This window comes from Panthera onca, chromosome A3, assembly GCF_046562875.1.
Source record: "Panthera onca isolate mPanOnc1 chromosome A3, mPanOnc1 haplotype 2, whole genome shotgun sequence".
In the NCBI taxonomy this organism is placed as follows: domain Eukaryota; kingdom Metazoa; phylum Chordata; class Mammalia; order Carnivora; family Felidae; genus Panthera; species Panthera onca.
Window position 1 is genome coordinate 124,945,642 of NC_138341.1, and position 22,537 is coordinate 124,968,178.

Here is a 22,537-nt window from a genome sequence, read left to right on the forward strand (position 1 = left end):
ACTACAGGTAAGGCCTCACTATGATTCTATCACATCCCATAACCCCCTACTGCTCCCCCCACTCCCAACCCATGCCGGGAGTACACCAGCCTCAGGTCCCACTTCCATGGCCGAGAGCTCCTTCCTCACATCTTCCCCCTCTCAATGGCACGGCACGTCTCCTGCTTGGCTACTCAACCAACAATGTGCCTTTTGCCTCAGTCACTTGGCAGACCTTGAGGCGGACAATTAGCTCCATGGATCTCCTTCATACACCCTGTCCCACGCTTGGGCACAGTAAGCAGATGCTTCCTCCCAAGATGTGATCTTCTACATAACTCCTATCCAGTGATCTACATTCTGATACTGAATCTCGCTAAGTGTGGCATGCAGAGCACTGCCTATCTCCACAGTGTGTTGTTTAAATATCTTAAATCTTTGGAATTTTTTGTCTCTTTGACTGTCAATAATTCGGAACGGTGTGTGGAGGGCTCTCACTACAAAGATTTCTCAATTTATGTCTGCAATTGCATCGGTGTTTGTTTAATAGATCTTGATTCTATTGATTTAGGTAAATGCAAACATTCCTGGTGAATGGAATCTTTTATCGTTATACAGTGACTCCTCCTCTATCCTGAGAATAAACTCGTCTTACGGTTCTGTATTTCCTGATATCGATCTAACTATACCATCTCTTTTTTTTGTTTGCATTTGCCTCGACTTTTCCCCCTCAGTTTGCTTCAACCTTTCCATGCACTTGTGTTTCATTTTTGAAACAGTGTAAATCTACATTTAAAAAATCTACATTTAAAAATCTACAATCTTTACCTATTAATTGATATTTATGGGATTTAATGACATGTGGGTTCATTTCTACAATCTTATTTTGAGTTTTCTATTATCTATCCTTATTATTTGCAGATTCTGTATTTGCAAATTGGTTTTGTGTGTTTGTCAAACAACTCAATAACAAGAAAACAAATAACCTGATTAATAAATGAACAAAGGACTTGAGTGGACTTTTCTCAAAAGAAAACATACAAATTACCAACCATATATGAAAAGATGTCAACACCACTAATCATCAGGGAAGTAAACACCAAAACTACAATGAGATATCACCTCGTGTCTTCTTAGAATGCCTATCATCCAAAAGTCATAAGATAACAAGTGTTGGCAAGGATGTGGAGAATGAGGAGTCTTGTGTGTGTTCGGTGGAAATTTAAATTGGTGCAGCCACTGTGGAAAACAGTCTGGAGGTTCCTCAAAAAAATAAGAAACAAAACTACTATATGATCAAGCAATCCCACTTCTGGGTATACTATATCCAAAGGAAATGAAAGCAATACTGAAGAGATATCTGCACCCCCATGTTCACTGTACCATTATTCACAATAGCCAAGATATGGAAACCATCTAAGTGTCCATGGATAGATGATTGGATGAAGAAAATGTGATATACATGAATATGATTCAGCCTTAAAAAAAAATCCTGCCATTTGCAACAACATGGATGAATCTGGAGGATATTATGCTAAGTGAAAGAAGCCAGACACAGAAAGGCAACTACTGCAAGACTTCAAAAAGTGGAACTCATAGTAGCAGAGAGTAGAATAGTGGTTGCCAGAGACTAGGGGATGTCTAAGGGGACAAGCCTTCTGTTGAAAGATGGGTAAGTTCTGGGGATCCAATGGATAGCATGGTGACTATAATTAATAATACTGTGTTGTGTACTTGAAATTTTCTAAGGGAGTAGGCCTTAAGTGTTCTCACCACACATAAAAAGGGGGGGGGACTATTTGAGGTGATAAGTATGCTAACTAGCTTGATTATGTTGATCATTTCACAATATGTACCTATATCAAAATTTATTATACCCACCTTCAATATACACAATTTTTACACATCAGTGTACCTCAATAAAAGCTTACAGATCTTTTTTTAAATACAAAGAAGGTTCCAAAGGGTATTCAGAACTAGATTAATTGCTTTAAGCCAGCATGTTGAAAAAATTTTTTTAAATGTTTGTTTGTTTTTGAGAGAGAGAGACAGAGTATGAGCAAGGGAGGGGCAGAGAGAGAGAGGGAGACACAGAATACGAAGCAGGCTCCAGGTACTGAGCTGTCAACACAGAGCCCAACACGGGCCTTGAACTCACAAACTGTGAGATCATGACCTGAGCTGAAGTCAGACACTTAACCAACTGAGTCACCCAAGCACCCCTAAAAATTTATTTCTACTCTCTCTATGCTTCTGGTGCTACTCTTGAGTAATCCTCGGTGAATCAAACAATTTCTTTCTTTTTGCTTTTTACTTCAGGTATATGTTGTGTTTCTAGATATTCTACTTGGTACTTTTTCAATATTCTGGTGATTTTTTTTTTTTTTTTTTTAGATTTTATTTTTAAGTAATCTCTACACCCGACATGGGGCTTGAACTCACAACCTCAAGATCAAGAGTCATACTTTCTACCAACTGAGCCAGCCAGGTGCCTCTTAAATTCTTCTGCTTCCTAGTCCCTAACAAAATCTCTAGTAGTGATGGGCAGCAGCTGGAATAAGATTGGAAGGAGCCAAAACTCTGAGAGAAGTGAAATCTTCCTCCGTTGGGTCAGCTGTAATTCTTTTTTTTATTTTTTATTTTTTCACGTTTATTCATTTTTGAGAGACAGAGCACAAGTGGTGGTGGGGTAGAGAGAGGGGGAGACACAGAATCTGAAGCAGGCTCCAGGTTCTGAGCTGTCAACACAGAGCCCGATGCAGGGCTTGAACCCAAGAGCGATGATATCATGACCTAAGCCAAAGTTGGACCCTTCACTGACCGAGCCATCCAGGGGGTCAACTGTAATTCTAAGAGAGTCGGTGGACCCCTGTTGTCCTTGTTTCTCTTTTCTCTCTTTGGTTTGTTCTCCGCCACTTGGCTCTGGATATGGAGCTGAAGTTGCGGAAGGGCCTGGCAATGCAGGGTAAACAAAGCCTAAGTTGTTTGGAGACTTGGGGAAACAGAAGGCACTGGGGAGATCACCAAGGGAAGGAGTTGAGAAAGCAATGGGTTATTCCTGGGTTCACCTCCAAGCTGTGCATGCTGACATGCATCGAGAAATGAACTAACAGATACACCATGACCTAGGTCCCAGACTAGTCACTTGGTGGTGCATATGCAAGGAGGCACCAAATGAACTGCAAACAGAGGCTTTGAAAAGCTAAACTGACATTGGAACACAACCCACCCAAGACAGATTGAACTTTTCAGCCTGAACCTAATCATTTAAACTACTTTTCAAAACACAGTATCAACCTTCTCCATTCGGTGTAAGCAAGACCTAGAGTCTTGTAAGTTTCATAGTGTCCAGGATATAATCCAAAATTATGTAGCCTATGAAGGAAAAGGAAAACATCAACTCCTATGGCAAAATATCAACCTATGGCAAAAAGCTACCAACAGACTTCAGTTTTGAGATGAAATACATGTTGGAATTATCTTTCAAAGTTGTTAAAGCAACTATTATAACAATTCTTTTTTTTTAATATTTATTTTTGTGAGAGAGAGAGAGACAGAGAGACAGAGTGTGAGCTGGGGAGGGGCAGAGAGAAGGAGACACAGAACCTGAAGCAGGCTCCAGGCTGTGAGCTGTTAACACAGAGCCTGACACAGGGCTCGAACTCACAAACTGTGAGGTCATGACCTGAGCCGGAGTTGGATGCTTAACCAACTGAGCACCCAGGTGCCCATATAACAATTCTGAAGCAAGTTATCATGAACACCCTTGAAACTGATGGAAAAATAGAATGTCTTGGCAAAGAAACAGAAGACATAAAGAAGAAGGAAAAGGAAATTTGGTAAGAACATAACAACTGAAATTAAACACTCACTGGATTGGCTTGCTATCAGAATGCACATGACAGAAAGAGGAGCGGTGACCTTGAAGACTGACCCATGGAAATTATCTAATTTGAACAACAGCAACAAAAAATATACTTAAAAAAGATACACAGAGCCTCAGGGACAATAACCAAAGTCCTGACATCTGTCACAGTCATGGAAAGAGAAGAGAACGGTACAAGGCTGAAAAAACATTTGAGGAAATAATGACTTGAAATTTCCAAGGATGTTGGAAGACACAAGCCTATAGACTCAAAAAGCTTGTGATGAACATGTAAGATTGACTCAGCAGCTTGTAAGTATGCACTACACTATTATTGACTATAATCAACATGCTGTACATTAGAGCAGGTCACTGTTTGCCACAATCAATGCCACTGTGTGGCTGCTACTGTTTTTATTTCCTGTTAGTAGTTGTCTCTATATGTTTCAGCTTAGTTGGTCTGTGTGGGGTGAAACAGAAGCCCACCCTTTGTGTGATACCCCAGAAAGCTGGTGGGGCACTGACCCACCCTGCTCTCTCCTTCCATGGTGAGGGGACTTTAATGGGAGACTTCCCTTTGGCATGGAGCATGCAGGGATGGGATGATGCAGGCGAATGTAGCTGCCCTTTCTTCTCTTCGTATGCAATTATTCTCAGGTGTATGTTCCATTTTGCTGAAGTTTCTATGTGGACTCCAGAGCTTGCCCAATTACACCTGTGTAATTGTTGATCTTTGTTGTGGGACAGAGGCTGGGGTTTCATATGTTGTCATTTGGTGAACATCCCTCTGTATGCATATGTTTTGAAATGTCATATTTTCATTTTTGGTTCAAAATATTTTCTATTTTCTATCATGATTTCATTTTGACCCACGATCCCTCAGAATTGCTTTGCTTAATTTTTAATCATATGTAAAATCTTTCTAGCCCTTTTAGTTTATTTATTTCTAGCTTAATTCCACCGTGGTCAGTTTGATTTCAATTTCTTGACATTTGTTGAGAATTAAAAAAAAAAAATGTTCCATTTGCTCTTGTTAAGAATGTATGTTCCACAGTAATTCTGAATTCTTTTTGATAGACATTAGTCACTTATTATTTGTGTTGTTCAAATCTTTTAGATCGTTACTGGGTTTGCTGTATTTTGTTTTGTTTTTTCTTCCTATTCTATAAGTTACTGGGAAGTATGTTCAAATTGTCTCTTGGTCCATAATGCTTCTGGCAATGGCAGACCAGTTTACTTGGGACCTTGAGATCCTTCCAGGAAAGCAAAATACCATTCCTTGAGGATTGTCCAGCAACATTTTGGATACAAATCACCTCCCGCTTCTGCTTTCAGAGTAGGTTAGCTCTGGGCTTTGAAGTGAGACACCCACAAGCAAAAGCTCATCATGTTCCTTAAAGCACCTGCAGGTTAAGAGTGTCCTATTGCTTGGTGGTTCCAGAGTTTTTCTCAACCCCTTTTTTATGCTAATTTCTTAGCAGGAAACAGTTCACTGGTTTTGTCCTAAGGCAATCACCCCCTGCTAGTCCAGAAGAAAACTACAGACCTGTCCTCCTTCATCCATCTCAGCTAATACTCTTTCTGCAAAGCACCCCTCCCAACCCTATTCCCTACTAGAACCCCTATTTAAGTATATCTCTGGCCCTTAACTTGTATGTATTTCAGGAAATTGGCACAGGGGCTTTTAGACAATGAAGTCTACATATCTATTTGTAATAACCTGCTGAGTGGACTATGGTAGTTTCAGCCACCTGTCTGTGCCTGTTCGTTTTCCTTTGTTAATTTTAGCAAACAATACTTGTGCTCTGCAGGTTTTATGGGTATAACAACAGGGACCCAAAAGGAAGAGTTGGCAAATTAGAATATGCGAGGGTCATAGAGCTTAATACCAAATTGATAACCCAACCTTGTCTGCAACTTCATCTGTTGGTGTTGGGATAGTAGAAGGTAGGATATCAGCCTTTTATTTCCTTCAAGTTCTCATTCTTTTTCCCCCAGTCTGTATTTAATTCCATCATGGAGGAAAACTAACTTTCCTTCTGAGCTATCCCAATTCCTCTCTATCCCTCAAGGACCAAGCATCTCTTCTTCCAGAAAAATGATACCATGACACGGACATGTAGCAACCCCTCTATATTTATAACTTAAGGCACTGTCTCATTCATCCCTTCTTGCCTTTTCCCATCCTGGTTTCTGTTTGCTTGGATCATAAGACTTAACCCTTCTTTGGACTATCTGCCAAAAGATAGAGTTAGCCACACCTGCACTCATGAGGAGTGGCCCTTGCCACAGCCTGAGCACAGTGTAGGCTCTATAACCCTCTAAAGCTTGCCTATTCTTTCTAGGAGTATTTATATTTGAGAAAATTCCTCCAGATTCCAAGTGACTGAGTAAATAATGATAACAAAAGAGGCATTGTCTGAGAGGACAGCTTGGAGAGGTCAATGGCATTTCTTTCCAATTGTAGACCATGGGTGCTGCCACCTTTAAGGAAGATTGTACTTCCCTGGATTAGTTAAAAGGGAGGCCACTTGTGGGAACCTGCTAGAATCACAGGCCAGAAATAAGAAAAGGAAGGCTGCACCAAGGTATGGGGAACCCAGAGAGATGGTGTTTCCTGTAACCATAAGAACATCCCACACATAAGCAGTTTTCCCCAGGTATGTTAGTCAGTGAACCAAGAGAGTCCAGGAGTCTTGGCTAAGAAGAACAAACTTCCAAACGTTGAGAAATCAGGGAAATGCACTGGGAGACACGGTTTGGGGGCTTAGGGAAAGGTGGAGACAGTGAATGGTCCTGGGATTATAGAAGAAGAGACAGAGCTTCTGAATTACTTCCACAGTTTATTTGTCAAGGAATTGAGATTGATAATATAATGGTTCAGGGAAGAGGGCTGTCAGGTAGGAGAAATTGCCCTGGGACCCCTCTTCCTCCCTCCCCCTCCTTTCCAGCTGGGACAAGATGATGGTCCCACTGGACATCAAGTAGTATTATTCTGATGCCCCGTATCCATTTATTAACCAGTCAGGGTGGTGGTCATGGAAAAAGCAAACGCTGGCGTGGTGGTGGTGGTGACGGGTGTATAGTCCTCAGTGTCAGCCTCTGGAAGAGAGAATGGGTAGGTATTCAGTGGCCACACAGTCTGGTGAAAAACATTTCTTTAAGTATAACAGATCCTCCCAAACTCTGGTGGTAGGCATATTTTCTGTGATTTAGGATATTCACACACCACGCTTCTCTCAAGATGTTTTTTGTTTGCTTGTTTGCTTTAAACAAGCCTCATGCTCAGCACAGAGCCCTATGTGGGTCTTGAACTCACGACCCTGAGATCAAGACCTGAGATGAGATTAAAAGTTAGATGTTTAAACAAATGAGCTACCCAGGCACACTATAGATGTTTTAAGCCCAATGAGTAAAGACACATAAATGTCAGACCTATGGGGTTTGGATAAATCAGGTGGGCCTGCAAGTGACTTGGAATGGAGGGAGGACAGGGATTTGGGATGGGAGGAAGGTGGGGGGGTACCTCAAGTTGGACTGGGTACCAGGACTAGGAAGACATATTCTGTCTGTCCCCTCAGTAGGGAGTCCACGGTCTTAAAAACCAAATGGCAAGAGAGGGGTGCTTCTGAGGTCCTACCATGTTTTCTGACGTTCATGCAGATAGGACCACAGAGAGAATAGCAGCAGCATTCGTAGCCCGCACCGCATTGCCAGGCATACTTGCACCTTCTGCCGCACCCGTAGTTACTGGGAAGCCTCGGGCAGTGTCTCAGTTTCAGTTCTACTACAACTGAGAAGGAACACATGAGCAGTGGCTCCAAGAAGACCACTTTTTCTCACTATTATCCACCCCTTTAAAGCCACAGGACTCACTCCATTGGTTTTTCTTCTTCTTCTCTGTGTCTAGGGATCTGGGTGGGCTTTTTTGTTCCTGGAGTCAAAATCCAGCTCCCACCCCTAACAAATCCAGCAGCCATAAAATCACCTGCATGCAACTTAACATCACAGGACCTGAGTCCTGCAACCCAATTCCCAGAACAAAGAGTCCCAAGAGATCCTCTTGTCTCTTGCCCTCATTTACAGGGTAGGGGGAATGGATCACAGAGAAGAGGAAGAACTGTCTTGTACTTTTCCCTGTCTCATTGAGACAGCCCTCCAAACCTAGCTGCTCCCCAGAAACCTCTGCCACCAGTTATGGACCCACAACTCCCCCCTCAATTCTGCTGATTTCAATTTTTTACCCCAGTGATTCCAAACTTCTCTTGGTCAAGCACACATTTAACTTCTCCTCTACATGCCCAATGGTCTAAAATACCCAATGCCCTTGACAAAGGGCATATTTCAAGAAATAATTAGTACCCCATTCCCAATTTGGTGCTCATGCTTGGAACTCCTAACTGGAGTCATAAACTCCTAGTGGCTCAGCCTAAGCACCTTCCACCTGGGTTTTGAAACCTGTGGAGGTTTCCACTGCTAAGATCCTCTTTTAAAAAAAATGCCACGTAGCCACCACTGTCCCCACAACACACATAAAAACATCATTACTTGTAACATCAGGAGACCCTCAAACTTGAGAAGTGCACATTCAACTTTCCTCGTATCCTGGCTTTAAAAAGGAACCAATGCTTTTATAGATGCCAGCCAGTCCCTTTGTTCCTTTTGTTTTATACCCCTTCTTCGTTTTGAAGCTCAACCAGAATACCTACCTGAATAAGGAGACTGAGTCTCAGATTTTTCTCTCAGTGTTCCTGCCACTGACATGATGATCACCACACAATACAGTGTGAACATCTGGAGAAAAACCCCTTCACGATGTGAACTCGGGATGTCTGAGTGTGAGCCTGGCAGGAGACCCAGGATTTCACCAGGTCCTGCTGGGGGTAGCGAAGGGCTTTGGGGTGTGGAGTGGAAAACACGTGACTGGTCTCTCACTGCCCCCTCTGGTTCTGCCTCCTCTCCTCCACGCACCACTCCTTGGCTGGGCGGGTGTCTCCTGAGCTACTTGCCTTCTCCTTATGCTTTCTCCTCCTCTCATTGCAGAAATGAATTCTTCATAGCATTATCATTTATTTTAAAATTTGAAAAACAGTGCAAAGTACAAAGGAAGTATTAAGATATGATCAGCTATCTATTAGCTAGATAGATAATAGTCATCTAGCTTATCATGACAGATAGCTTTAGAGTTTATCTCTTAATAAAACAAATCATACATATTTCTTGTATTAGTATTTCACTGCATTTTAAAAGCCATTTAAACTGTGTGGCAATGAGAAAGAATGAAATCTGGCCTTTTGTAGCAACGTGGATGGAACTGGAGAGTGTTATGCTAAGTGAAATAAGTCATACAGAGAAAGACAGATATCATATGTTTTCACTCTTATGTGGATCCTGAGAAACTTAACAGAAGACCATGGGGGAGGGGAAGGAAAAAAAAAAGAGGTTAGAGAGGGAGGGAGCAAAACATAAGAGACTCTTAAAAATTGAGAACAAACTGAGGGTTGATGGGGGGTGGGAGGGAGGGGAGGGTGGGTGATGGGCACTGAGGAGGGCACCTGTTGGGATGAGCACTGGGGTGTTGTATGGAAACCAATTTGACAATAAATTTCATATTTAAAAAATAAATAAATAAAAGGACTGGGGAAAAAAAAGCCATTTAAGAACATAAGCACATGGAAATGCCTTGGAGGCTCAGTTGGTTAAGCGTCCCACTCATGATTTCAGCTCAGGTCATGATCTCAGGGTTGTGAGATTGAGCTGGGAGTCAGTCCCCACCCTGGGCATGGAGCCACTTAATATCATCTCTCTCTCCCTCCCCCTCCCCCTCCCCCACCCCCCTCCATAAAAATTACAACAAAAACAAATCAGTAAATATTAGTAAAAAAATTTTTTTAATCTCCAGACTTATAAATTGATCACAAAATTTGAAGTGGAACAACTTTTCCTAAGCCGGAATTTCCCGAATATTTCCTGTCTTTCATAAGAATTAGGTCCTAATGATACCAGCATATTTCCTATTTAAAGCATAATTAATTTACAATTTTTGTAGATGCACTAACTTTCTATCACTCGATTCCATTACAGTGATTTTGGGGAGTGAGAGCAGCAAGATGGCTGAATAAGAGCCCCCTGCTTGAATCCTCCCTCTACGACAATTTGGCATCCACCCACACACAAAAGTACCCCTGTGGAAGCTTCAGGATCCAGCTCCTTGCACCAGGGGACCTGGGAGGAATATCCCCCACGCGTTGGGTCATAGGCCATAGGTAACTCAGTCTTGTTACCGGGGACTCTGAAGTGGCCTGTGGACTGGCTGTATTCCCTCCTCAGCCACAGTCCAGGAGCCAGGGGAGAAGCCTCATTTAGACCATCACCCACACATGACAAGCTTTGTGGAAATCCAGGCGTGAAACAGAGATGTCCCATCACACTGTTGGAGAGAAAAAGCAATCCAAGTGTGGACACATTGGAGAGGTTACAAGTCACAGTTTGACTTTACCTGCACCACATCCATCCAGATTTAAAAAAAAATCCTCTAAGGGATTGTGCCTGCAAGAACGTTGAAATGTCCTCCGTGAACCCAGGCAAGAGGAAGTATATACAGTCCCTGCGGCACACTTCTGCTTGTTCCACGCTCACATTATTTACACATATTGTGCATTATCGACTCATCTTCCGCACATTACTAAGTGAAGACATCTTCTACACAAATTAAACCTTATGAATGAGGTTGGCATGAGCCAAGGGGGACTGGAAAAGCCCACCGTATTAGGAGAAAAGTTGCTAAGTGTTCAGCACTTGAGGATGGTGAGCACATAAGAGACCACATGATTCTTCTGTGCACAAGAAAATAAATTATGAAAGCTTTGTAGGCTCTAGAAAGCTAGGTGAGTCACCGGAGCATGGCATGATATTTTTGAATGCTGCCAAAATGGCTTCAGTTCTCTTTTGGGTTCTTTGGCTAAACCAGCTCTATTTACATTCCTCACCCAGCCCCGCCCAAATTCTCAGGAATCCATACAAATCCGCCAGGCAGTTTGGATTTATCTTTTCTAATGAATTAAGATACTTACTAGTTAAGCCATGGCTTTCCAGCTTTCAATTTCTTGAAAATGCTTATTCCCCATTTCCTCTCCTATTCTCTTCAACCTTGCATATTAGGGTGAGTTTTTTCTTTTATGTCATTCTAGTGAGGTTTTAAGTGTAAGCAGAGAGAAAAAGGATAAAGGTCCCTCTAAATATGCCTACGTCTTAGTTCCAAGAACCGGAACTAGCTGACCTGGAGCGGTGAAGGGGCTTTGCAAATGAGATGAAGGGTAGTGACCTTGAGATGGGGAGGCTGGTGGGTCCAGTGTGACCATGAGTGGATGAAAGCACGGATGTTTCCTGACTGCAGTGGGCTAGAGACCCACAGAACGAGGTGAGACGCGAAGCATGAGGACCCAGTTGGCCTTTGCTGGCTCTGCAGATGGAAGAACGCGGCCCACGCCACGGAATGTGAGTGGCCTCTAGAGGCTGAAAACAGCCCTCAGCTGACAGCTGGCAAGGGAATGGAGACCTCAGGCTCATAACTTCAAGGACCTGAATTCTGCCGACAATCTGAACGAACGCAGACATGGGTCCTTCCGTCTAGGGAGGAAATGCAAAAAGGAGCACTGCCCTGCTGACATCTCGATTGTCATTGGAAGAGACCCGTGGGGCACTTGCGACCTACAGAGCTGTAAGGTAATGATTTGTGTGGTTTAAGCCCCTAAATTCGTGATGACTTATTACAGCAGCAACGGGAAACAGATATTCATATTCAAATACCCTGTTTAACTGGCAGGCCCAATTTTGTGTTGGGATATCCAGCCTATCTGGATGTTTCTGTTTCTATCCTAACCCACTCCTCCAGCGCTCACCTTGCCCTCCAAGTGTTTATACGTTCGCAGTGAACGAGAGCCCTTCTTACATATTTACCTTTATTCCTAATTCTGAGGTTGTGGAATGAACTCCACACTCGTGAGAGCCAAAGCAGAAGCTTTGTCATCCCAAACACAAGACAAACTCGGAGAAACAACTTTTCTCTCTCAATGACCAGTAATGGCTTTCAAAATACTCCAGCCCTCAGATTCCTGAGCATGACTCTGTACTTGCTGGTTAATTTTGTGACCTCTTTTCCCTGGGGAAGCAAACCTCACCTGCATGTTCTGGTTTCATGGTCAAAGGGCTTGATGGAAAAACAAGGAACTGCAGAGGAAGAAAAATTGCGACTTGGTTAATATTTTTTAAAATGCTGCACCACAGCACCATTTTATTATTAAGGCCACAAAGTCTTTCCTTGTCCAGTTTTGAGCAATACAGCATTCCATTTTCCTCTAGTTTGGCTATGGTTCAAATGTTCTTACTTGGATTTGACATTTGAAGTAACTGTCTGAATTTTATTCTTGGGGGAGGGGGGTGTTTCATATCTTGCTTAGTCCTTGTGGGTCGTGAGGTGATCTTGGAAGTGGAAACTTCATGTCAAGGACAATGGAGCAAAGAGGTGAAGCGGCCTGGATCTTCTATGGTTTGTGGTGTCCCTACACTGGTTCGGGACACCTAATCCTCAGTCTTCCACATGAACAAATATTGACCCGTCCTACTTTAAGCTGCTATTTTCTTTGTTGTTGCTGTCATCACGCATTCGAAATGAATCCGAACTGAAACACCAGCCGAAGTGCATATTAATGGAGAATGGTGGCTTAAGAAGTCTCTATCTTTTTTATTTCTCACGTGCTCTCTCAGGAAGCCTGGTGAGTGGTATGTTACCAAAATGAGGTCGTTAAGAAAGAGGGAGGGGTCGGATCTAGGAACTGGGTGCTCTGATCTTGGAGGAACTGAAGTGCCACCGTGCTGGTGAAGAGAAGTCCCCAGTGCTGCTGTGTATGGCCCTGGAGCACAGCATGCTGGTGCAGAGGCTGAAGACTTTCGGAGTTTCCACGGAGGAAAAGCTGCTACTTCCAGGAGGCTTAGGACGAGTGGCTTCAGCCGCGGGTGCATTCTTTGGCTCTACCCTTGTACCGCCCGATGTGCTCCCATTCTGTCCCAAGTAGAAAGAGGAAAAGGTGACAAAAAGTATACAGTTCTGGTATTCTGACTGTCAAGGAGCTAACTGTCCCTCTTAAAAGGATTTCCTTTTTGGAATGCCCCAGATGAACTGAATGAAATCCCTTCCAGTAGTCAAAGGGAGGAAAATAGGAGATGAAAGCCAAAGCTCCAAATGTAAGCAACTGCTCGCCTGGGGCAACACATCTTCTCTCCCTTCCGCCTCTCCACGACTCAGGATTGCATTAAGCAATCTCTTGCAAAAAGGTAACTTCTATTCAGTTTTCAGAGCTTCACCTGTGTCTGCTGTTTCTTAAAAAGAACCAGTTTAAAATAATGAATATGCCATAGAGGCAGATCTTTCAGTTGGCAAAAATTTCTCCCCTTCATAAGAGACATTTACACGCATGAGGGAAGTCTCCATTTGTAAGCCTGTCCTCCTCTCTGGATGTGGAAGAGAAGGATGACTTTCAGCCCCTAGAAAGTCTTTATCAAGGGAGCCTGCAGCAGAAATCTGCATAACGACCATGCCTTTGTCCACTGTGTCTTTCCTGGTGACTTCCCATAACGGGCCTTCCCTTTCCTTTCCACATCTTTTGTCTTCAGCTGAAGATGTCATTGGAGGAGATGGCTTGGGCCACTTGGGGCCCTAAGTTTTCCTGGTCTCTCCCAGGTATACTGGAGGTATACATGTTGGGAAACTTCAGTTTGTTTTTCTCCTGCTAATCTGTCTTTGATTGCAGTGGCAGGGGGGGTTGTGGGGGGTCTCAGACAAGAACCCAGAAGGGGAGAGGAAAAGGCACTTTTTCTCCCTATACTATCCTGGATACCCAAGAGGACAATACCTTCTTCCTTCCCTCATCCTTCTGTTGGGTGTCCCTAACCTCTTGTTTTTCATGACTTCTTTTGTCCTGAAGGAATAACCACTTTGACTCAATCGAGCTCCAGGTCACCCTTATCCCTGAACGTCAAGACGAAGCCCCACTCCTGAAGGATGTTTGCCTGAGCCGCTGAGTCCTTGTGCCTTTTCCTTACTCTGAGCTCTAAGGCACTAACCAGTGTTCTGTTAGGCCTTAATCCTTGCTGGCCTCGGTCTTTGCTGTATCACATCGTGGAACCTTTCCTTGGGCTCCACCGCTGATAAGTGTGATCTGCTGACTCAGCCCCTCTAAATGAATATATACTGTCCTCTGGATCAGGAAGAGGCACAGATATGAATACATCCTAGGGACTTTATAATCCCCTCATCCAAGGGAAGTTATATCTCTAAACGATCTTCAAGGGGAGCTTGGATGGCTCAGTCGTTTAAGCGTCCGACTCTTGATTTGGCTCAGGTCATGAGTTTGTGGTTCGTGAGATCGAGCCCTGCCTTGGGCTCTTTGCTGGCAATGGGGAGCCTGCTTGGAATTGTCTCTCTCTCTCTCTCTCTCTCTCTGTCCCTCTCCGACCCTGAAATAAATAAATAAACATTAAAATGGTCTTCAAGATACTAATGGCAGAATATAATATGACATATATTATATTCGAATTTAATCTAAGGGAACACTATGGGCCGGAAGCCTGCCTGGCATTACCAGACATGTCAGGATATGACTCATATTACCCACGTAAAACTACCATGCAGACACAACAGGCAGGAATAAGAGGATGTAAGGAGGCAGAAGGAGGGACGATTCTGGAAGCTGAGTGCCCACCTTGAGGGCAGGACCACCTTCTCTAATGAGAGGAGCCACCAGCTTTCCAGGGGGCGCTTGTTCCATTTTGCAGTGATGTGGAGGCCAAGGTCTTGGGTCTTGCTTGAGGAGTTTGGCTTTGCCTAAGTAGACAGGTCGGAGACCACCCTGTGTTCACCAACTCCTGCTTTCTGTTCTCCTTGGGCATACAGCGAGACTATATTTCCCAGTCTCCTTTGCAAATAAGGGACCGCATGACCACATTATGGCAAATAGCATGTGGATGGAGCAGAGCTCCACTTCTAGGCCTGGCTCTTAAAAACCTTCTGCAGGAGCTTCCACGTAACCTTCTCCCATCTGTTGGCTGGATGCAGAGGAGGCTCTGCGAGATGATGGAGCTATAGATAGAAAGATGTATGGTGCTTGAATCATGCATGGCATGGGGGTGTTTGCCAACCACCCGCAGTGAAATCTATTGTGAATGAGAATAAGCTTTGTGTTTACTGACATTTTTCTAAATCTCTGCATTGTTGCTACAGCCGTGAGTCTACTGAATAAGTGGGAAGGCAGACTAACTGGGTTGTCTATAACCCGTCGTGGGGTGGGAAGAACAGTTCGATCACTGTGAAGAGACAAATGGAACCACAGGAATGGAGTAAAACACACTGCAGAGCCCTCGGGTTGGTTGTCAGTTTATTTGGCTGAGACTTGAACCTTCTCAGGACAGAGAGATCAAGGGGAGAATAGAATGGTCCTCAGCCAGGGCAAGGGAATAACTCAACAGGTAGCCAGGCAGCACTCTTCTTAGACTACATAGGCGTCCTCTAGCCCACATCAGTGGTGGGGCAGCTAGAGCCTAGAGGTTTAGCATGGATTTAAAGGGTTCTCTGGAAGAGAAAAGTCAGGTGGTTAAAAGTCAGGGAACACCCATCCCCAAACTTAACAACACCCCTGGCCCCGGTTAATGGGAAAAGGAATTTGTTCTGTAATTCAGGGGTTACCCACTTTTAAGCAATTTCTCCCAAGAAGTTTGCCAATTCATCACACAGGTGGAGGCTGGGCCTCGTGGGCCTGCCTGAGACAAGGGGCCCACACAGAGGCCAGACTAAGGAGTCCATAATCGGGGCCTTGGACAAAGGAGGGATGAATAACTGATGGGCGACCTTTTGGGGGAACTGAATGAGAAGGGAGAAAAGTGGAGCCCCCCATGTTTGTGTCTTGATTTATTTTGCCCTGAATGTCAGCCTAGGTACAGAGATAGTAGGGCATCGACTTATGCTGCCTGTTTCTTTGTCCGGGACTTGGGTGACTTCTGTTCCAGGTCCCACCTTCTGAACGAGGGTGACCAGTAGTGAGGAAGCATATCTAGGCCCGACCTTGCCACCCCAAACAACTCACTCATTGTCCAAGCAGATGTTTCCACAGAAGGTCCAGCAGCATGTATGATTGGGAGATAAACACTCATGTAATTTAGTGCACCTCTTCTCACAGTACTGTAACAGAGGCTGTATCCAGCACTGCTCGACCACTGTTCTTCCAACTGAAACTGAGACGATAGATGTTGGCAGATCCATCCACCCACAACTTAGAGAAGAAACCCTTCTCAAGCTTAACTATCCCCAAGCTCTGGAACCTGAGCTTGAAGTCACAAACAAAACATTTCTCTGCGTTTTAAGAAAATCCTTTTCTTGAGTTCTAGTTGTGTCTGTTCACAGGAGACCATTCTTGCATGCCATGCCTTCCCTCTCTCCCCACATCCCTACAGCACTGCAGGTATTCGGGTCCTCCCCAAGCTCCCTAAAGATAGGACCCAGGACAACCTCATCATCTAATGGCACCACTTCACCAAGTCTATTCTCATGGGACTGTTGGATTTCAGGGCCTGCAATATACTGTAGCTCCAATTTCCACACTCAGTTTGCAGAATGGAAAACTGAGCTGGGGGAGAATAGGCACTTATATTTCCCCTTGTCTATTTGCTTCCTTGCTGGTACCACCTAAGCACTCAGCCTCTCCCCAGATTCCCAGTATCTTTCCCTGGCCCACAACCCTCCTTTTATTATCCCCATTTTATCCTCTGACCCCAAACTTAGACTCTAAGAATCCCTTATTAGTTTTTTCCAGTTTTCATATTCCAAGGAAATAATATTGCCCTTTTGGTATTCATCAAAGGCACAGATTCCGAAAAGAAGGGCTCAGAGGGAAGCTCTGTGTTGGTGCTTCCCCTACCTAAGGTAGTCTACCTTTGTCAAATATCATTTCCCACAAGCTTATGGAATGGACTTATGGACTGAACTATGTTCCCTTTCCATATACCCATGATTGTTGCTTTCAGAGATGAGAGGGGGAGCATGGAGGGGCACTTGATTGGCAACATCCAACCAAAATCTTTCTTGGGTGTCTCAGCTCTAAGGAGGGTTGGGATCCGGGAAAGGTGGTCCCTGAATCAGCTACACCAGACATCCCGGGCCTGGGCAGAGACCCCTCCTCCCTTGCCATACCACCTACAAAATGTCTTGTTCCTGAGGCCTCCCAGCACAGGCAGAGGCATCACAACCCCATAGATGATCACGTTGAGTAGGAGAACCCAGGGCTTCATGGTAGTAGTCTCTATGCGTGTTTGGGTTAAGTTCTGGTCTTCTCCCAATGCTGCCAGAGGTACAACAGGAATTAAGGAGAGTAGGATCAGAAAGAGAGAGAACATGCTTATGAATATTGGGTTATTCTTTCTCCTACTTTCCCTTTACACCCTCTGTCACCCAACAACATATCAAACTAGCCATTGGCTTCCCAAGGCTACTTCCCCATCTCACATTACAGCCACTTCCTTTGCAAAATTTTTTTGTTTAAAAGTGCATTGCGAGAAAGAATGAAGTCTGGCCATTTGTAGCAACATGGATGGAACTAGAGGGCATTATGCTAAGTGAAATGAGTCAGGCAGAGAAAGACAGATACTATATGTTTTCACTCATATGTGGATCCTGAGAAACTTAACAGAAGACCATGGGGAAGGAAGGGGAAGGGGGAAAAAAAGTTACAGAGAGGGAGGGAGGCAAACTATAAGAGGCTCTTAAGTACTGAGAACAAACTGAGGGTTGTTGGGGGGTAGGGGAAAGGGCAAAGTGGGTGATGGGCATTGAGGAGGGCACCTGTTGGGATGATCACTGGGCATTGTATGGAAACCAATTCAACAATAAATTATATTTAATAAAAAATAAAAATGCATTGCATTTTCTGATTAAAAATCGATAAATCTTCAGTTTGTATAACTAGTCAAACAACAAAAAATATAAGAAGGAAATAGATAGGCATTCGTAATTGCACCACCCAGAGATAACCAGTGTATGTGTATCCTTTTTGTTGCCCTCAATATTTTTATGAACCTGGATAATAGAACCTGCCAAGTGTCCTGAATATTTTTTTTTTTTTTTACTTAAGAACATATGTAATAGGATAATATAATGGAAGTGTTAGTCTAGACGCTACGACAGAGTGCCAGAGTGAACCCAAAATGAATTACGAGAGATGGGTTACTCAGTAGGACTTGAGAAATTTGACAGCCAAGAACGGGTCAGGGACCTCTTAAACTTTGATCTAATCAGATGACCCAAAGTTAAAGGAGTTGTAGAGAGGCCTTCAACGATTTTATTGGTACAAAGCTCTGCTCGGGAAGCAGGGAAGCTGTCTTCTAATTCCAAGTTGAGAGAAAAGGCTTTGTGGATACTACTCATAGAGCTTACTGTGTGTCCCAGAAGTTTGTAGGGATACCATAGATCTGAGTCATGATTGAAGGCTCTAACGGGTGAGGGATCTGGCCAGAATGGCCTTTAGTAGCAGAGAAGAGGGCTGCAGTTGGGGCACATCTAAATTGTAAATGGCCAGATAGTGTTTTGTGTCTGCAGCGAACCCTTGGAATCTCCCACGAAAAGGCGCCAGCAGCACAAAGCCAGCTTAGGATAGCATCTACTGTGTGAGAGCTGTCCTACTTCCTCCTGTTGGTTCTCCCTGCCTCTACTCTCTAGGAAGCAGAAATGTTTTTTAGCCAGATGGGGGTGACAGAACAGAATCACAAAGAGCCCAAGATGGAGATACCGATCACACCCTTTTCCACAACTAGAGCTTCTGAGGGAGGAGCGAGTCCACAGTTCTCAACAATTGGTGGAGTTGTGGTTCGTTACGTGGACCTGCACATTTAACTATTAGGTTGAGATGTTTTGTGACTGAGCAGTCACACAAAAGGTGGGGCTCCTGCCTTCATTTTCCAGGAGGAGAAAAGAAACAACTAGCCGTTCTGAATGAATAATACACACAAGGGAGACAAAATAATATGATCACATCACACAAGTCATGCCAACAAGCCAACCATAAATATCATGATCAATCCCCCAGAGATGGTTAAGGAAATTGTTAAGGAAAAAAGAGTGAAGCAGAAGATGAGATAGCCTGCTGACAACTGGCAGCTGAGGGGTGGGGGGAAGATAATTACCGGTCAATTTTCCCAGCGCTCTACTGTTCTGCCCCCTTTAACCTTTATCTTCTGCTTTACCATCCTGGAACCAGAAAGGAAGGAAAACAAAAGAGCCCAAGGAAAGATCAAAATTGTAATGTTATGATTGCATCGTCACAGGTAATGATTGTCCTTGTTCCTGAAAGTCTTTATATTTGCTCAGAAGTTTTCAACCAAGCAGAAGAGACTCCTCTGCACTGTCCAGTGTGGTGGCCCTTCCCATATGTGACTATTTTAAGTCAACTTAAAATTCAGCTTCCAGTCCTTTCAAGCATTCCATAGCCACACGTAGCTAGTGGCTATTATATTGGGCAGCTCAAACATCAAACATTTCTATCATCACATAAAATGCTACTGAAAAACACTGCTCTAGACGAATCGACCAAAATGCCTCTGCTCAAAAGCAAGTGTAAGTCATAGAGATCATTTAAAAGGTGCAAAATGCTTCCAAGGGGCCTTTGAAAACTTACTCTCCTTTCAGAATAAGTGAAATAGAAGCTGGAAAAATGCAAGTTTTAGGCATGTGAATGTTTGGCACGCTGACTTTGAGCAGGTTGGATTTAGGAGACCTGAAGGGAAGAGGAGAGAAGGAGATTGTGGGGAGAAACAAAGGAGAGCAGCTTTACATGTAAAAGATCAGATGCTGGGGGGACTTCCACTCTTAGGTGCTTACATCTGCGCTCCCACATTCTCCGTTCAGAAACCGTGTCCCTGCCAGCCTGCCTCAGCACGGCTTGATGAAGGAAAGCTGCCAAGTGAAGGCATGGGGGCTCATTTACCATGGGGCGGTGTTTACCAGAGGATACAACCGAACTGGTGAAGCTCCAGGGCGAAGGCAAACTGTCTTCGGGCACGATAGCTTTCCAGAAATCCTATAAACCACTCACGTTGTTTGCACAAGCAAGCCAGCTCAAGGTGGCAGGGCGTCCGATTCCTGAGCCTGGCTCAGACCGTGTCTGTGGTCCTCTGAGGGCATCGGCACACGGCAAGAGAGACACGCAATGCCGACGCTCCGTCCTCCACTTACAGGTGGGGATCTGAGGTAGGAGGTAGCTGGGGGAAGGTGGGCACGCACTGGGGTACACCTGGGTTCCTGGAAACTGCCTTTTGCACAAAGAAGGAGGAAGGCTGGTGCACAGCAAATCCAAAGCCACGGGTTCCATGCAGCTATTTATTTGTATCTAAAAATATCACTCTCCGCCCAAGTTTTCCAGAACTTTGAGATCTGTTCGTTGACAAGGCCTTGCTCTTAGTCCAGTTTTCTGCGTTCCTTACTTGCCCTTAAAGGGTGTTGAGGATCCTGGGGGTGTCCCATCCCCTTCTTCGCACACCTCAGGTGCCCTAACTGAGCCAGAGAAGAGAAATAGAATCACGCCCAGGCTCGGCACTGCTCACATAGAGAATTCTGGGCGACTCTTTGGGCATCTTCTGAGACAGAGTGTAGGGTGATGACGAGGCCCCTGGGCATCACAAAGACCCAGAACTACTGCTCCCCTCAGAATTCAGGGTCCTCGGCTTTCCAGATAATGTTTAAGAGGAGAAAGTGTTCGATTTAGTTAGAGTCAGCGATACGGGGGTCTCGTGTCACGTCTGCCCCTTTTATTTGTGTGACCTCAGACAGGTATGCCACCTCTCTCTCAATGTTCTTATTTGAACACCAGAGACAACAATCCCCATCTCACAGAAATGGTGTCGACACCACCTGGGCCGGGAACTCCTCCAAGAAGCCACAAGTAAAATGTCACGCCTCAGGACCCTTACCCCCACCTACCTCTGAAGGTGTCTGAGGTGAGTGTGTGCGGTAACTGGCTGAAAGCTCTTTTATGTGGCCACTTCCACCCGGGGAGCGGGAGGGGAGGTAGTGGCTTGGAATGGGGGCAGAGGAGCAGAAAAACAAAGTTCAAAGGCCTGGAACTTAATGGTGATTGGGTCGTGGCGGATCTGTAAGTTCTACCCAGGAACTACACGGTGGCCGTATCACAGACTCTTTCCTTTGATATTCTCCCATTCCAAAGTATCGGATTTTCTTTGATGTGAGCAGCACCTCCTGTAAGCTGGGAGGAACGCTGTGCACCCGAGTCAGCTCTGGCCACCTAAGCAGACCCAAGTCTAGACTCTTTCTGTGGCGCCTCCGATTCTACCCAAAGGTGGGGAGTGAAGGGCGGTTTGTACAACTATTTGCCTTGGACTTGCTTTGTGCTAATAAGGTCCCACCCTCCTCTGTATTGATTCTCTTTTGCTATTTCGGGCATCACACTGTCTCCCACCAAATGCCCTGGGGGTCGTATGTGGACACAAAGAGACTGTCTAGGAAGGACTTTAGGGAAGACAGATGACTACCCAGCAAATGAGGGAAGGGAAGTGACGGAATCTATCACGAATCTTGGCAGTTTGTGAGGTGAGGGGTGGGCGGATCTGCTCACCAAGTATCAGAGAGGAGCAGTGTATTGGGCACTCGCACCCATGCCTTGGAGCTGATTAGACAAAAGAGAAGAGTCAGGTGGGCAGGGGCCAGGGCTCCCGAGGAGCAGACCTCCTGCTTGCGAACTCTGTCTCCAGGAATATTTCCTACACTGTCTGGAGACACCCATATGCAAGTGATGTGCCCCAGGATGCGTCGGGTGCATCGAGCAGTGGGACTTGGCTGAGGAGGGTGGACTGTATAGAGACAAAAGGCAGGATTTGGGGACCTGGGTACAAATGTGTGGGAGCAAACCGAAGGGAACTTTGGGGGGGACCGCAAATGGTGCCAAACCTAAAGCTACTGCATTATGGATTCCCAAGTCCTTGCTTTCTATGGTAGGAAAACGATGTTCTGTACAGGGCAATCACAGCCCTGCCCTGCGTCTGGCCCGGATGTTAGGGGCCCTTCGGGGTCTGTTTGAGGAGCACCGTCGCTGAGAGGGCCAAGGAGCTTCCTCCCAGGATTCTTGCCACTCTTGGTTCCGGATCATGCGGATGGGTATGCAAAAAAGCTGTGTAGAATTTAGGAAAACAGCAGGCTCTGGCTGTCACTGTCCGTATACTTTATACACACAGGCACACACATGCACACGCACACACACACACAGTGTATATGCACACACATATATAAACACACACATTTTTACACACATATATAAACACCCCTCATATACATACACACATGCACACACAGACGTACAAACACACATGTTTACACACACCCATATGGACACAGATGTATGTATAGGTTATTATGTATGTGTACATATTATTATACGATTATATATACACATACGCACACATATATTACACCTGTATATAATACTTGCCCATGTATTTCTGATCCATGGTGTGCCTATGTGTTCTTCCACAGCTGCAAGGTTGTGTTGTTGGTGCCTGCTCTCATAGTCTCCGTTCCCGAGCTCTCCATATATCCTAGAAATCGATTACTCCACATGCGTTTGTATTTTCAAATGGATATAT

General features: G+C 44.7%; 1 protein-coding gene and 1 long non-coding RNA gene across 2 annotated transcripts in view; one reads left to right on the forward strand and one right to left on the reverse strand.

The window, feature by feature from the left end:
• LOC132669427 (uncharacterized) overlaps nt 1–22,537 on the forward strand; it is a 77,055-nt gene that overhangs the window by 46,685 nt on the left and 7,833 nt on the right. The window lies entirely within an intron of this gene.
• WFDC9 (WAP four-disulfide core domain 9) lies at nt 15,625–17,182 on the reverse strand. The gene is made up of 3 exons (XM_081795117.1): nt 17,092–17,182; nt 15,982–16,129; nt 15,625–15,658 (listed from the first exon to the last, which is right to left on the reverse strand). Exons 1-3 carry the CDS (start codon nt 17,180–17,182, stop codon nt 15,625–15,627), a joined length of 273 nt encoding a protein of 90 aa, XP_081651243.1.

Excerpts from the sequence above, each read along its gene's own strand:
- WFDC9 (XM_081795117.1), bottom strand. The coding sequence starts at position 17,182 with ATGAAGCCCTGGGTTCTCCTACTCAACGTGATCATCTATGGGGTTGTG. Across the intron at positions 16,130-17,091 it reads CCTCAGGAACAAGACATTTT|TTTCAGTTGGAAGAACAGTG; the intron begins GTAGGTGGTATG and ends CTATCGTCTCAG. Across the intron at positions 15,659-15,981 it reads AACATCTGCTTGGACAATGA|GCAGGCCCACGAGGCCCAGC; the intron begins GTGAGTTGTTTG and ends CCCTTGTCTCAG.